The 17820-nt window shown below is 35.0% G+C and overlaps 1 protein-coding gene and 2 pseudogenes across 1 annotated transcript; all 3 read right to left on the minus strand.

Moving 5' to 3' along the window:
* LOC122731904 overlaps positions 1–1208 on the minus strand; it is a 6669-nt pseudogene extending 5461 nt beyond the window's left edge.
* A 397-nt stretch (positions 1209–1605) lies between these two features.
* LOC122730399 lies at positions 1606–2549 on the minus strand (annotated as a pseudogene).
* A 10420-nt stretch (positions 2550–12969) lies between these two features.
* On the minus strand, positions 12970–13914 carry LOC122732439 (olfactory receptor 5D13-like). Its single transcript, XM_043972582.1, has one exon. It carries the CDS (start codon positions 13912–13914, stop codon positions 12970–12972), a length of 945 nt encoding a protein of 314 aa, XP_043828517.1.
* Positions 13915–17820: the final 3906 nt, after the last annotated feature.

Below are 17820 nucleotides of genomic sequence, written 5' to 3' on the forward strand. Positions count from 1 at the left end.
TTATATTATTTTAAGGATGTGTTTGTTTTATTCTATTAATTAAAAATGAAATATATAAAAATAAATTGGAACCTGATCACTAAGATAGAATTGCTCATATTGAAAATTGGTAGACATCCTGGAGAGTAATTTGCAACAATTCCCAATGGGCTATAAAGCTGTGCATACCATCTGACACAGCAATACCACTATTTGGTATTTTTTTCCCAAAGAGATCATAAATAAAGGAAAAGGACCCACATGAACAAAAATATTTATAGCTTCTCTTTTTGTGCTGGCATGTAATTGGAAATTGAGGGGATGCTCATCAATTGTGGAATGTCTGAACAAGTTGTGGAATATGAATGTAATGGAATACTCTAAGAAACAATGAACAGGCAGATTTCAGAGAAACCTGGAAGGACTTACATGAACTAATGTCTAGTGAGATGAGCGGAACCAGGAGAACACTGTACACAGTATCAACAACATTGTGCATTGATCAACTGTGACAGACTTAACTCCTCTCAGAAATACAATGGTCCAACATATTTCTAAAGGACTCATGATGGAAAATACTCTCCAATTGCAGAAAAAGAAAAGAACTATGGAATCTAGATGCAGATTGAACCATACTATCTATCTATCTATCTATCCATCTATCTATCTATCATCTATCTATCTATCTATCTATCTATCTATCTATCTATCTATCTATCTATCTATCTATCTATCTATCTATTTTTCTTTTTTGAGGTTTTTCCTTTTTGCTCTGATTCTTCTTGCACAGCATGACTAAAGAAGAAATATGTTTAATGTAATTGTACATATAAAACCTATATCGGATTGCTTGCTGTCTTGGTGAGGGGGATGGAAGAGAGGGAGGGAGAAAAAATTGAAATGAAATCTCATACAAACCAGTGTAGTAAATTATCTCTACAAGTAACTGGAAAATAATAAAATACTTTTATGGGAAAAAAGAGATAAGATAAAAAATTGGTAGAGTCAGGAATATTTTGCTCCCCACTACAAATGAATCAAACACAACTTCTTAAACCTTCAAAGTTTTCCCGGAACTATATTAAGCATTTTGTAGGACTAAACTTGGCTTTAAAAGAAACCTATTAGCTCACTGAATTTCTCCAGCAGTCGGTGATTATTATTCTTTTCCCACTCTGAATATGGTCAATCATCAAGGTGTTTGCTTCTGACTGGCCTCCAAAAAACATCTATTCAGAAGATCCGCTCAACCCATATCTTTTGTTGCATTCTATTATACAAAGTAGTGAAAATGCAAAGATTGAAATAAGAAAACAAGCAATCAGTCTTATAGAATCAGTAGATTTATTTTTACAATAAATATTTAAGGAGTGTTAATGAAAGTTTCTGAGGCTGATGGTCCATCACATTGTATATTGTAATGATTTTCTACCAGTTTTTCTCATTTCCAACATCCATTATTCATTGTCCTAAGAATTTTCTTTACTCTTCAGATGGTCATAGGAACTGAAGTGTGACCAACCACAGAAGGGAGTAACTGAATAGTGCTCATAGAATTAATTAAATATTACCATAAACACTATCAGAGTAGTTCAGCCAGTAGTCCTATGATCCATATACATGAACTTATTGAGAAATAATTTTGAGATGAATTAATTTCCTGAAGGATTCCTTTACATCCTTGTTCCTTAGACTGTATATTAAGGGATTTAGCATAGGAATCACCACAGTATAAAAAACAGATCCCACTTTGACTCCAAGTTTGAGGATTGGAAACTGGGAATACAATAGAGAAAGAAGATGTTCCCATAAAAGATAGTAACAGCTGTCATGTGGGAGCCACAAGTGAAAAAAGCTTTGTACCTCCCACTGGCTGAATGCATTTTGAAGATAGTGATAAAAATAAAAAGATAGGATGTAAGGATAATGGTGAGGGTGCAAAATGCAGTCAGATTTGCACAGATAAAAAGTATTGTCTCACTGAAGTGTATATCAGAGCAGAAAACATCAAGGAAGACAGAATATTCACATAAAAAGTTATTATTTTTTTTTGTCTTACAAAATGACAATATAAGAATTGAGTAGATGAGTAAACTAGTCGAAATTATGCCCCATACATATGTCACAGTCACTAGTAGGGCACAGCGTTTTGGGGATATGGAAACTGTATAGATTAAAGGATAACATATAGCAACAAAGCGGTCATAGGCCATCACAGCCAACATGACCATCTCTGTTGACACACAGGTGACCCCAAAGGTAAACTGTGTGATACAGGCATTGATTGAAACACTTTTGTCCTCTACAACCAAATTTTCTAGTAGTTCTGGTGTAGCTACACTGGAGTAACAGAAATCCACAAAGGACAAGTGCTTGAGGAAAAAGTACATAGGTGTGTAGAGTTTGGGATTGATCCTGATGATCACAATCATGCCCACATTCCCCAGCACAGTGACTACATACATGGTGAGGAAGAGTAGAAAAAGGGGCACCTGGAGTTCTGGATACTCAGAGAATCCTAAGAGGATGAACACGATGGCAGTACTCTGATTCTTGTCACTTCTCACCATGATTCCTGTTGAAGTGAATTAGAACTAGATCAAGAGAAATTAAACATGAATGAAATTGAGAACTAGAGGATAAGGAGAGGAAGTATGAAGTAGAAAATTATTATTTTATCAATATTTCAATGCTAATAATATAACTAGTTTTAAAATTAACACTCTCAAGTCCTTTACATTTAGGCTGAGGGAAAATCATAGATTATGAAAGAAGACAAAGGAAAAGTGAAATAAAGAATGGTTTGAATGTCTGGATGAATATGAATTTCTAGAATTGAGTATAATCAGTTCTTTAACCAATGTCCTTTCCAGAAAATATAGGTCATTCCTGAATCCTTAAATGAAGAAAACACTAACTCCTTTGGCAGCCAATTTAATTACTTTATAATTCAAAACATAAGAACATTTAATCTCCTCTCAATTTTTTGTATTCGGTGCCTCATCTTGAATATACAACTTTTACCATTTAATCTAGTTCAGTTCCATGCAACTCAGCAGAATAATTTGTGGTTCTCTTTCATATAATCATCTTTTAAACACAAATACACACATGTATGTATGTATGCATTTATGTGAATATACATAAAGTGTGCATATATGTATGCATGTACATATATGTATGTATACATGTGTGTGAGTATATCTAAAACTTATATTATTACTCTAGTAATTTATAAGAAGAATAGATGCTATGAGAGAAGCTCACCTTAAAGAGATATCTTTCTACAACAGAAAAAGTTGGACATCATCTTCAGGAGAATTTCAGTAGCAGAAATCCAGTGAGCAATTTTTATATGCACCATATTTTTGTCGTCTTCCTGGTATGGCAACAGAATTGGGATAATATGTTCATTAACATAAAGTTTCACATTTAGCATTAGTGTCCCATACAGGCAGCTAAATGACAACATGCTAAAAGTACATTCAGGAAGATGAGTTCAAATACAATCTCAGATACTTACTAGCTTTATAACCCTGAAATAAAATATTTAAACTCTGTCTCTGTTTCTTAATTTTTAAAACAGGGAAAGCCACAGCACCTATTTCTTATGGTTGTTGTAAAGAAAATATGGGATAATATTTGTAAAGCTTTTAAGATAATATCTGGCACATAGTGATATATTAATATTCATATTTGTTTAAACGGTTTTATGTAGTTACGGTGTGTCTTAATGACTGCATGATTGTCAAATAATCACTCTGAATATTTGGCCTGATTTTTATAACAACAACAAAAACACAATTATGAATAACAGCAATATAGCACTGTATTCTTGCCAGGCATTGGGCTAAATGTTTCACAATTATTATTGAAACAATTCTCAAAATAACCTGGAGAGGTGGCTGTGATCATTATCCCAATTTTACCAATTGGAAAGATAAAATTTAAAAAAAAAAGATATAAATAAGGGGCAGCTAGGTGGCACAGTGTATAGAGCACTGGCCCTGGAATCAGGAGTACCTGAGTTCAAATCCAGCCTCAGACACTTAACACTTACTAGCTGTGTGACCCTGGGCAAGTCACTTAATCTCAATTGCCTCACTAAAAAAAAAAAAAGATATAAACAAATGAATAAAGAAAGAGCAAGAGAGAGGGGGAGAGAGAGGGGAAGGGAGGGAGGGAGAGAGGCAGGGGGACAGAGGGAGGGAGGAAGAGGGAGGGAGGAAGAGAGAGAGACAAAGACGGAGATAGAGACAGAGAAGAGACAGAGAAGAGACTGAGAAGAGACTGAGACAGAGGAGAGGAGGAGCAGGAGGAGGGGGAGGAGGAGGAGGAGGACAAGAGTGATCAAAGGAGGTGGAGGTGTATTGCCCTTAGAGTTAAGTTACTTGTATCTTTGGTTTGTGCATTAGGAAATGGGTCAGGGATGAAGGAATGGGAGTTAGCATTTAAGTTTGGATTTCTTCATTCCTTTTTTATTTTCCTTCTAAAAACCTAACTGAATGGTAATCACCAAATCCATTAGTGCCCAGGAACAATGGCAGTGAGAGAATGAGCTGCCTGAAAACTGAAAATTACAAACTGGTAAATCCAGATGTATGGCTTACTCCAATGTCACTTTTCATTCCAAAGTCACTCTTTAATTTTCTAGTCCAGTCTCTACCACTTAACTTTTTTTCCACCTGTAGATTCCCTTCCCTCTATATATTTTCCCCTCTTCCTTCATTAAGTTTGCAAATTCCAGCTTATTCCATTTTGCTTCTTTTCTCCCCTGAACCAAAATTTCTCCCCTGAGGTTATTTTCCATTAATTGTCATCTTTCTTCTGTAATGCTGTGGCGAATAGTTGGTATTTTTGATGACCTGTTATTTTCTCATTTTTCAAATAATTGCATCATCTCCTGACCTATAAAGGAAAACAAATGTCTCTCTTTACTAGCACAATCTATCTGTCCTTGTTTCCATTTCAATGTCTTCACCAAATTCTCATATATATGATAATTCAAAATATTTATTTAGAAAGAAAGATTCGTCACTGTAGTATAAGAGCTGTTTACAATATACAATTAGAATGATCTGGGGCTTTCAGTCTTTTTCTGTCATGTCTGACTGTGATGCTATTTGATAAGGTTTTCTTGGCTAAGATCCTGGAGTACTTTACCATTTATATAGATTCGTAACTAAAGCAAATAGAGTTAAGTGACTTTGCCCAGGGTCACATACCAATAAGTATCTGAGGCCAGACTTGAACTCAGATCTTTGAGATTTAAGACTAGTGTTCTATTCACTGAACCAACTGGCTACCCCTTGTTGATCAATATCCTCACCACCAGCACCCCCCAGGAAGTCTTATTACCTGAGGATTGAGGTGGTTAAATGACTTTTCCAAGATGATTCATTCAAACAGTACCCAGGAAGGCCTTCAGAGTTACTTTACAGCTAGAATAAGGATCTCCCTAACATATTGTCTCCACTGCACTACACTGTTCTTCTTGGATGTATTGTATGTAAGAATGCATGTATGCATGTGTTTATGTACGCATGCACGTGTGTATGTATGCAAGTATATAGGCATGTGCTTGTGTATGTGTGCATTGTGTAGATGTATATATCGTTAGACACAGAAACACACATTATAAACAAATACATGTGTACTATGGTTAAGGAATAAAAAAGTAAAAGAAAATAAGGGATGGGTAGCTTAATGCCAGTCCAAAAAATTGTCCTACATATTTATTTATGTATATAGATTTTTTTAGCAACTTTTACAGTCTTACTCATTTCTCTTCTGCCTTTCTAGTGTGTTCAATGGATTTGTAGGGGAAGTGTTCTAGAACATGTATAGAGGTTTGTGCATTATTCTAAAGATTAAGGGCATGAAGACTTATCAGCATCTGGTCTAGTCCCTTCCTTTACAGAAGACAAAACTGATGAAACAAGAGGTTAAATGATTTTCTGAGATCACACAGTTACTAAGCAAGAGAGTTGTGATTCAAACATGGTCCCTCGGTGTCAACCTCTGATGCTCTTCACACTACACTGCAAATTGGAAATATTCCATTTGAAATTATGGTGAAAAGCTAATAGACTATTAGAGTGCTCAGTCTTCAAGTACGTCCAAAAATCTTATTCTAAGGAGCTCTGATTCTCCATTCCAATTGGATCTCTACAGCTACTACCAGTTTCAACCCAAAGTCTATGCTCTTAATATCATCAGCACAATGTATACTACTGCCTCCACACCTTTACTCTCGGCATACCATTTGCCTCAGTTACCTTTTTCTGCTTTTACAATTGTAGATATCTTAAATTTTCATTAATTTTGGAGCAAATTTCTCAGTTTTGAAAATATTTTGTGATAGTTCTCTGTCCATTGCTTACTCTTGCTTCCCAAAGCAGTAAGACAATTCTGCTTTAAAGAAAGATTAGGTTCTTACCTATGTTTCAAGTGTTGGTACTGATCTTTGTGTGGAGATGTCTACCTCCCTGGTGTGGATTATTAGCCCCTTTATGAAAGGCAATGTGCTTTTTAATAGCTTTCAGCTTTCTACCTGTTGAAACAAAACAGTCACAGTAGAAATAAATATTAACAGGAAGGATTAAAAGAAAAGAAATGTCCTTGGAACCAGCAGGTCACCACAGCAACTGAGTCAGTTTATTCCACTTTTAAAATTTTTACTTGTTCAGTAGATTTGCCTGACATCTGACCTAAATTTCCCTCTTTGTAATTCCTACCACACTATTCCTGGTTTTATACTAGTCTATTCAAGACAGTCAGGATTCTGCCCTTCCCCATCCAAATCTCCCCTCAGGATTCATGGTATCCCCCCTACTTGTCCATACTGGTAGTATCATAGTCTTCTTCTTTTTTTTTTTTTTTTTGGTGAGGCAGTTGGGGTTAAGTGACTTGCCCAGGGTCACACAGCTAGTAAGTGTTAAGTGGCTGAGGCCGGATTTGAACTCAGGTACTCCTGACTCCAGGGCCGGTGCTCTATCCACTGCGCCACCTAGCTGCCCCTTATCATAGTCTTCTAATGCATTAACTTTTCTCAACCAAACAAACCATTGCCTTATTATAAAACATATTAAATTGATTGCAGGTAATTGTTCCTTTAGGCTTTATGTTGCATATTGTTGTGAACATTTGGGAAAAGAAAACTCTAAAGTAATGATCATTCTTATTGTATAATTTCAATAATGATAATTTAAGGTCCAGAAGTGTGATTATTTTGCTATTGATTAAATCATTTTGTGCTCATTCTGGATCTTTGATTCCATTGTTATAAGGAGCTTCAGACATATAAACTACCCCAAATGACAAAGCTTCAGACCTCTTTTGAAATTTATACCTTCAGATGATTTTTTAGGAGTGGAAATTTTAACTCATATTTTTTCCCCATTTTTACTCATCTATGATATTTCACATGCAGAATGTGAACCCAGGTTGTCCTTATCTTGCATTAAGTAGACTATATGATGATACCTCTCTTCAACTCTTTACTGATTCTAGGATGTCTTTTTCATTTTATTTTTGTCAGATATATGATTTGGTTCATCTCCAATAATCTAAAATTTTTCCTAGATGAATTCACAGTAGCTGTATAGTTGCACTGCTCATTATTATCTGAAGATAATACATGACTCCCTGCCTTCCTTCTTTTGTAGCTACCATTTCACCAAATGTATAACGCCTTCTTTCTTGATCCCTACTAAATTCAATCTAGTTGCATAACTGCCTTAAAGTAAGCATTTGCTGACAGTCCTATTCTACACCCCAAGAGGCATTCTTCATTCCTTTGGATTTCTCTAGTTTTGATTGTATTTGCTAGTGGACATTTAGCATTAGTCACATGCTCTATGTATTGCTCTGTGTGTGTACCTGTAACATCTTCCCCCATGTACTGAAAACCTCTTATAGAAAGAGCCTGTCTGATGACTCCTAATATTCATGGACTTTAGATTTACTGCACAAAAATGGTGAGTAAAATAAAGGATAATGATGAGGGTGACATATATGATGTGAGATAAAACCTACAACTCATCTTTTTTTTTTCTTTTTGCTTGTTGCTTTCTGATTTATATTTCAGGAAGCTTATGAAAGGAACATTTTATTTTCCAGTCAAGAGACCAGATAAAAATGTGTGGGAGGAAATTATCAGATATATCTACTCACCAGAACATAGAATCTCCTGGATGCTTCATTTCCTAGATGCCTAGTACAAATGCTGTATCCTGTGAAATACGAATTCTAAAAGTAGATCCTTCCCTGACCACTCCCTAATAAACAAACTAAGGCATCATCGAGTGATAAGCATTATTAATAGAAAATCACAGTCTTTTTTACTGACTTTACAAGGAGAATGTGGATCTCTCCATTTTACAGTGATGCTCAAAGTCAGAGACATGTCCTGTTGTATCTGAAACCTGTGCGTGGTACTTATGCTCAACCCCTTACATTTGCTTCCAAGCCTTTTGGGACCTAGGCCTTAGAAACTCTACACTGACCCTACCTATGTGGTCTCAAAGCGAGTAATCTAAAAATTTTTTAAAAATAGTCTCTGGCATGAGATCAGATCACCAAGTGGACTCATACAATCTATACATTTTTCTCTCCCAGTAGCTAGAATGAGGGAGAAGTTGTGCATCTTGAAGCCTACCTTTTACACTGTCATTACTGTCCTATGCAAGATGAAGTTAAGAACTACTTGTATAGTTCTCTCAATAAACATTTATTAAGATGAAAGATGAGGCAAGTCAAGCTTTACTTCAAGTCGTCTGAAAATAAATTATTCAGCTAGGTATTAATTTGGATGTAATTGTATATTGTAAAATTTTAGGGAAAGTCTCTGTGAATATTTGCAATGGGAAAAATAATTTAACTGCAAAAGCAATTTAATTTTTAGTAAATTCTTTCTCTGAAAGTTGTAGCCGTTGGCATGGTGCTGGCACCTCCGGTCATCACCATCACCCTACATGGGCCTGGCAAAATTATAATGATTGGAAGCCTAGTGAGGGCAGTCATGTGACTGTCAGAGCTGCCAGCCAATTGGCTTGGGACTGTGTGGGGGTGCTGTGAGAAGAGAGTTGTTTGTTGTTTTTTTTTTCTGGCATTCTAGGAAAGAGTCGTGATGACCTGAGGTGCCAGCACCATGGCAATGGCTGCAACCAGTGGTTGGAGCACCATGTGGTTTGTGGAGCCCCAGGCCAGTGCACACCAAGGGATGTTTTTCTTTCAAATTCTAGCCAAAAGATGGGGTCATAAAAACCTCAAATAACAATTAATTCTTTATACCTGTGAGATGCAATGTATTTTGTATTTCCCCAAATACATGTTAAAATCATTTTAGCATTTATTTTTTTAAAGTTTTGAGTTCCGTATTCTCTCCTTCCCTCTCTTTTTCTTCTCGTGTCAAACATTCATATAATTTCATTGTTTAAATTGAAATTTATTTAGAATTTTCCCCAAGTTACATGTAAAAAAAAACAAAATTGTTTTTAATACTGATTTTTTAAAAACTTGCGTTCTAAATTTCCTTCCTCCCTCAATCCTCACCCCTATGATATAGGTTATATATCTACAATCACATTAAACATATTTCTGCATCAGCCGTGTTAGAAGAGAAGAATCAGAACAAAAAGGAAAAACCTGAAAAAAGTAAAACAACAAAAAACAATAGAAATAGTATGATTCAATCTGCATTTAGATTCCACAGTTCATTTTTTTTCTTTTCTGGATTTCTAGAACATTTTTCATCATGAGTCCTTTGGAACTATCTTGGACAATTATTTTGCTGAGAAGAATCAAGTCTCTGACAGTTGATCCACACATAATGTTGTTGATACTGTGTACAATGTTCTCCTGCTTCTGCTCATCTCAGCCATCATCATTTCATTCAAGTCCTTCCAGGTTTCTCTGAAATCTGTCTGCTCATTGTTTCTTTTTTTGTTCTGTTTTGTTTTGTTTTGTTTGTTTTTGTTTTGTTTTCAGTGAGGCAATTGGGGTTAAGTGACTTGCCTAGGGTCAAACAGCTAGTAAGTGTCAAGTGTCTGAGGCAGGATTCGTACTCAGGTCCTTCTGAATCCAGGGCTGGTGCTCTATCCACTGTGCCACCTATCTGCCTGATGCTCATTGTTCTTACAGTACAATAGTATTCCATTACATTCATATACCACAACTTATTCAGCCATTCCACAATTGATGGGCAACCCCTCAATTTCCAATTCCTTGCCACCACAAAAAGAGCAGCTATAAACATTTTTGTACATGTGGGTCCTTTTACCTTTTCCATGGATCTCCCTGAGAAAAAGACCTATTAGTGGTATTGCTGGGTCAAAGAGTATGCACAGCTTTATAGCCCTTTGGGTATAGTTCCAAATTGATCTCCAGAATGGTTGGATCAATTCACAACTCCACCAACAATGCATTAGTGTTCCAATTTTTCTACAACTTCTCCAACATTTATTATTTTCCTTTTTTGTCATATTAGCTAATCTTATAGGTGTCAGATGGTACCTCAGAGTTGTTTTAATTTGCATTTCTCTAATCAATAGTGATTTAGAGCATTTTTGCATATGGTAATATATAACTTTGATTTCTTCATAAGAAAACTGTTTGTTCATATCCTTTGACCATTTGACGATTGGGGAATGACTTGGATTCTTAGAAATTTGATTTATTTCCTGATATATTTTAGAAATGAGACCTTTATCAGAAGTACTGGCTATAAAATTGTTTCCCAGCTTTCTGTCTCCCTCCTAATTTTGGATGCATTGATTCTATTTGTGCAAAAACTTTTTAATTTAAAGTAGTCAAAATTATCCATTTTGCATTCCATAATATTCTCTATCTCTTGTTTGGTCACAAACTGTTCTCCTTTCCAAGGATCTGAGAGGTAAGTTATTCCTTTCTCTCCTAATTTACCTATGGTATCACCTTTTATGTCTAAATTATGTACCCATTTTGACCTTGTAAGGTGTAAGATGTTGGTCTTTGCCTAGTTTCTGCCATACTATTTTCTAGTTTTCCAAGCAGTTTTTTTTTTTGCAGGGTAATGAGAATTAAGTGACTTGCCCAGCATCACACAGCTAGAAAGTATCAAGTGTCTGAATCAGGATTTGAACTCAGGTCCTCCTGAATCCAGGGCTGGTGCTTTATCCACTGGGCCACCTAGCTGTCCCCAGCAGTTTTTGTCAAATAATGAGTTCCTATCCCAGAAGTTGGAATCTTTGGGTTTATCAAATAGTACATTACTAAGTCATTTACTACTGTGTCTCCTGTGCCTAACCTATTCCATTGATCCTCCACTCTATTTCTCAGCCAGTACCAAATAGTTTTGGTGACTGCCGCTTTATAGTAGAGCTTCAGATTTGGTACAGCTAGCCCAATTTCCTATGCATTTTTTTTCATTATTTCCTTTGATATTCTTGACGTTTTGTTTTTCCAGATAAATCTTTTTATTATTTTTTCTAGCTCTATAAAAAGTTTATGTAGTCTGATTGGTATGGCACTGAATAGGTAAATTAATTTGGGTAGAATTGTCATTTTTATTATATTACCTCAGCCTATCCATGAGCAGTTGATATTTTTCCAATTATTTAGATCTGATTTGATTTGTGTGAAAATTGTTTTGTAATTGTGTTCATAGAGTTCCTGGGTTTGTCTTGGCAGGTAGACTCCCAAGTATTTTATATTGTCTACTGTTACTTTAAATGGGATTTCTCTATCACTCGCTGCTGGACTATGTTGGTCATGTATAGAAACGCTGATGATATATGTGGATTTATTTTATATACTCTGACTTTGCTAACGTTGTTAATTGTTTCAAGTAATTTTTTTTGTTAATTGTCTAGGATTCTCTAAGTATGCCATCATACCATCTGCAAAGAGTGAAAATTTTGTTTCCTCCTTGCTTATTCTAATTCCTATAATTCCTTTTTCTTCTCTGATTGCTGAAGCTAATATTTCTAGTACAATATTAAATGAAAGAGGTTATAATGGACATCCCTGTTTCACCCCTGATAAATTTGCATGATAACATTAATTTTTAATTAAAATTAATAAGTGCTATCCAATATATATTTAGTTTCCTATGCAATTACTTTTAATTGTACTATCTTATTGTAATGTTTATTTTATTCCATAAAATATAAAGAAATTTAAAAATAATCTTTTAAAAAGGAATTTCAAATTGCACACAATAGGTTTGCACTTTCTTGTGCAATTATCAGTTATATTATTATGATGTTTTAAGGAATTGCTTATTTTCTTCTATTCACTAAAAGTGAAATACATAAAAAGTAAATTGGAAGCCAACCACTAAGATAAGAGTTGCTCATGTGGAAAAAGTATAGAATCAGGAATCTCTAGCTCCACACTACAAATGAATCAATCAAAGAAAACTTCTCAAGCCTTCACAATGTTAAAAAAATGTACTAAACACTTTGTTGGGATGAAGTTGGCTTTAAAAGAAAGCTATTAGCCCATTGAGTTATTCCTGGTGCCAATGTCTATTATTCATTTCCAGCAGTGAATCTGGTCAGTCTTTAAGGTGTTTGCTTTTGGCAGGCTTCAAAAGTCACCTACTCACAAGACCAGCTCATACCATATATATATATATATGCTTCTTTTATATGAAGTTGTGGAAATGAGAAGCCTGAAAAAAGAAAACAAGAAATCAATCTTGTAGAATCAATATATTTATTTTTACAAGAAATTTTCAAGGAGCTTTAATGAAAGGTTCTGATGTTGATGCTACATCACAGAGTATATTTTAATTATTTCCTGGCAGTGAATTTTTTCTACATTTCCAACATATTCTCTTCATTTACCTAAGAATTTTCCTGACTACTCTTCAGATGGTCATAGAAATTGAAGCTGTGACCACCAGGGAAAGGAGTAACAGAGTAGCATTCATAGAATTAATTAAATATCATCATAAATTCAATCAGAACTGCTCAGCCAGTAAGCATATAATCCATATAAATGATCTTATTTAGAAATGATTTTAAGATGCAATAATTTCTTGAAGGTTTCTTTCACATCCTTATTCCTCAGACTGTATATTAAAGGATTTAACATAGGGATTACCACAGTATAAAAAACAGATCCCACTTTGATTACAAGTTTTAAGGATTGGAAACTGGGAATACAATAGAGAAAGAAGATGGTCCCATAAAAGATAGTAACAGCTGTCATGTGGGAGGCACAAGTGGAAAAAGCTTTATACCTCCCACTGGCTGAATGCATTTTGAGGATAGTGATAAAAATAAAAATGTAGGATGTAATAATTATGATGAGGGTGCAAAATGCACTGAGATTTGCAAAGATAAAAAGTATTATCTCACTGAAGTGTTTACTAGAGCAGGAAGCATAGAGGAAGACAGAATATTCACATACAAAGTTATTGATAATTTTGGTCTCACAAAAGGACAATACAAGAAGTGAGTAGGTGAGTACAATAGAAGAAATTATGCCCCATGCATATGCCACAGTCACTAGCAGCACACAGCGTTTTGGGGATATGGAAACTGTATAGATTAAAGGATAACATATAGCAACGAAGCGGTCATAGGCCATCACAGCCAACATGACCATTTCTGTTATCACACAAGTGACACCAGTGGAGAACTGTGTCATGCAGGCCTTGATGGAGACACTTCTGTCTTCTACAACTAAGTTTTCTAGTAATTTTGGTATAATTATAGTAGAGTAACAGAAATCCACAAAGGACAAGTGCTTGAGGAAAAAGTACATGGGGGTGTGGAGTTTGGGGTTGATCCTGATGATCACAATCATGCCCACATTCCCCAGTACAGCAACTGCATACATGGTGATGAAAAGTAGAAAAAGGGGCACCTGGAGGTCTGGATACTCAGAGAATCCTAAGAGGATGAACACGATGGCAGTACTCTGATTCTTGTCACTTCTCACCATGATTCCTGTTGGAAAGAATTAGAAATGTATCAAGAGAAGTTAAATAAAAATGCATTTGAGAACCAGAGGATAAGGGGAGGAAGTATGAAGTAGAAAATTATGATCGTTATAAATATTATGATGCTAATAATAGAATTAGTTTCAAAGTTAGCACTTATTAACACGTCTTTTACATTTGTCTTGTGAGAAAACCATGTGTTATGAAAGAAGCCAAAGAAAGAGTGAAATAAAGAATGGTCTGAATATATGGATGATTTCGAATTTCTAGAATTGAGTATAATAAGTTCTTTAACCAATGTCTATTCTAGAAAATATAGCTCATTCGGGATCGTAAATGAAGAAGATACTAACTCCTAAGGCAGCTTATTTAATTTCTTCATACATCAAAACATAAGGACAATTATGGTTCATCTTCTCTCAGCTTTTTGTATTTAGTGTGTCATCATGAATATGTCACTTATTCCAATTTAATCTGGTTCAATATCCTGGTACCAAGCAGAATTGATGTCAGCTTTCTTTCACATAACCACATTTTAAACGTTTGTGTATACATGCATGTGTGTACAGGCCTGTATGCATGGATAATTTCCATGTTTATATACATATATATATGTGTGTGTGTGTGTGTATATATAATATATTTCTACATGTGTCTGTATATTGTGTGAATATAGATACACTTATATACATATGCACATGTATGTATACATGTATGTATGTATATCCTAACATTTAAATTATTCCCCTGCTCTTTTTTAAGGAGAATAGATGTTATAAGAGAAGGTCGTGTAAAGAGATATGTTTCTATAATAGAAAAACTTGGACAGGATGTTTAGAAGAATTTCAGTCCCAAGAATCAAGTAAGTAATTTTTATATGGAGCATATATCAGTAGTCTTCCTGGTATGGCAACAAAATTGGAATAATATGTTCATTAACATAAAATTTCACATTAAGCATTAGTATGCCCTGGAAGCAGCCAAATCCTAACATGCTAAGAGTGCAGTCAGGAAAGCTGAGTTCAAATGCAGCCTCAGACACTTGTTAGCTCAGTGACCCTGGAACAATATTTAACTTCTCTCTCAGTTTCTTAATTTTTAAAACAAAGGAAATAGTATCACATCCTTACTATCATTGTTGTGAAGACAAAATGGGATAATATTTGTAAAGCACTTAAGTCAATACCTGGTAGATAGCCAGTGCTTTATGAATGTTACTTGTCCTTTGTTTAAATACTTTTAAATATCAATTGTGTGTCTCAATGACTGTGACAATCACTCCACATATTTTGCCTGATTTCTGTAACAAAAACAACAATAAATAACATTTACATCACATTTTTTACGTGACAGGCATTGGACTAAATGGTTTAAAATTACTATTGAAATGATTCTCAAAATAACCTGGAGAGGTAGCTGCTATCATTATCCCAAGTTTGCAGATTGGGAAAGATAACATTAAAAAAATATATAAACAAATGGAGGGAGAGAGAGGAGAGAGAGAGACAGAGACAGAGACAGAGAGAGACAGACAGAGACAGAGACAGAGAGGGAAGGAGGAGGAGGAGGAGAAGAAGAAGAAGGAGGAGGAGGAGGAGGAGGAGGAGGAGGAGGAGGAGGAGAGAAGAAAGGAGAAGAGGAGAGGAGAGAGAGGGAAAGAGATTAAAAGAGACAGAGGCCTATTTCCCTGAGAGTTAAGTTACCAGGGTTCATAGATTATGAAATGGGTCAAGGATGAAGGAATGAGAGTAAGCATTTGACTTTGAATTTCTCCTTCTCCTCCTCCTCCTCCTCCTTCTTCTTCTTCTTCTTCTTCTTCTTCTTCTTCTTCTTCTTCTTCTTCTTCTTCTTCTTCTTCTTCTTCCTTCTTTCTAAAAGTCTAACAGGACATTCACAAATTCTACAACAGCTGCCTGAAAGCAAATTTGCAAACTGGTAAATCCAGTTGTATGATTTAGCCCAATGTCACATTTGATTCCAAAGTAATTCTTTAATTGTCTAGTTCAGTCTCTGCCACTTGTAGATTCCCTTCCCTTTATATTTTTCCCTCTTCCTTCATTGTTTGCAAATACCAAATTAATCCATTTTACTTCTTTTTCTCCCCTGAACCAACATTTATCCCCTGAGGATATTTCCCTTAATTGTCATCTTTCTGCTGTAATGCTGTGACAAATAATTGGCATTTCATAAATTTTATTAACCTGTAATTTTCTTATTTTTCAAATATTTGCATCATCTCCTGACCTTCTATAAAGTAAAACAAATATATTTCTTAATTATCACAACCTATCTGTCCTTGTTCCCTTTTAAATGTCTTCAGCAAATTCTAATATATATGATAATTCAATACATTTATTTTGAAAGATTCCTCACTGCAGTGTAAAAGGTATTTACAACATACAATCGGAGTTGTCTGAGGCTTTCAGTCTTCTCCTGTTATGTCTGTTTGTTCATGCTACTATTTGATAGGGTTTTCTTGGCTAAGATACTAGAGTAGTTTACTATTTCCTTTATTTTATAGATTAGGAACTGAAGCAAATGGAGTTGTGACTTTACTGGGGTCATACAGCTAATACGTCTCTGAGGCTAGACTTGAACTCAGATCTTCTAGATTCCAGACCAGTGTTCTATTCACTGCACCACCTAGCTGCCCTTTGTTGATCAGTGTTTCCTTGACTTCACCCACTTTTATTACCTGAGACACAAGGTGGTTAAATGACTTGTTCAAGATGATTTAATTCAAACACTCCTTATTAAGGCCTTCAGAGATACAGCTGGCACATTGTCTCTACTGCACCACACTGTTCTTCTTGGATTCATTGCATGTATGTGTATACATATGTGTATGCATGTGTGTATAAATACATTGTATATACAAGCCTGTATGTATGCATGTGTAAATGTGTGTCTATGTATAGACACATGTTATAAACACACATGTATAGTATAATAAAGAAATAAGTAAAAAAGAAGAGTGGATATGTGAATGCTAATCCAAAAAAAATTAGTCATGTATCTAAATTTTTAGCAACTTTCACAATCTTGCCCATCTCTTTTCTGCCTTTTTGGTACCTTCAATGGATTTGTAGGCTCAATGTCCTAGGACATGGCTATAAGTTTATGACTTATTATCATAGATTTAGAAGATGAATACTTGTAGGTATTTAGTCTAGTCCCTAATTTTATAGAAAAGACTGAAGAATCAATAATTTAAATGAATTCTCCAAGATCACCCAGGTATTAAACAAGAGAGTTGTGATTTTAACATCATTCCTCTATGTCAACCTTATACCCTCTTCCCTCTACAACGTGTCTCATCTTCAAAAGGAATCACTGCAAAATGGAAATAATTCCATTTTAAATTTTTATCAAAACCAAATAGATAATTAGAGTGCTTAGCCTTCAAGTCCTTCCATAAACTGGTTCTCATGAACTTTGATTCTCCATTCCAATTGGATCTCTGTAGCTAGTACCAGTTTCAACATAAAGTCTATATTCTTTATACCATCAACACAATGTATCCTCCTGGCTCCACACCTTTGCTTTCAGCATACCATTCATGTCAGTTACCTTTTTCTGCTTTTTTGATTGTAGATTTCTTAAATTTTCATTAATTATGGAGCAGATGTCTCAGTTTTGAAACCATTCCTTGACTGTTGTCTGTCTATTGTCTACTCTTGCCTCCCAAAGTAGCAAGACAATTTTTTAAAGACATTATGCTCTTACTTATGTTTTGAGTACTGGTACTGATCTTTCTGGGCAGATGTCCACCTTCCTGATGTGGATAATTAGCCTCTTGATGGAAAGGAATGATTTTTATAGCTTTGGTCTTTGTACATTTTGAAACAAGATATTCACACAGTGAAAATAAATATTAAAGAGAAGGGTTACATCAAATGTTCTCGGAA

Source organism: Dromiciops gliroides, chromosome 6, assembly GCF_019393635.1.
Source record: "Dromiciops gliroides isolate mDroGli1 chromosome 6, mDroGli1.pri, whole genome shotgun sequence".
NCBI classification, from domain to species: Eukaryota; Metazoa; Chordata; class Mammalia; order Microbiotheria; family Microbiotheriidae; genus Dromiciops; species Dromiciops gliroides.

Coding starts and splice junctions, on each gene's coding strand:
- LOC122732439 (XM_043972582.1), bottom strand. CDS start 13,914: ATGGTGAGAAGTGACAAGAATCAGAGTACTGCCATCGTGTTCATCCTC.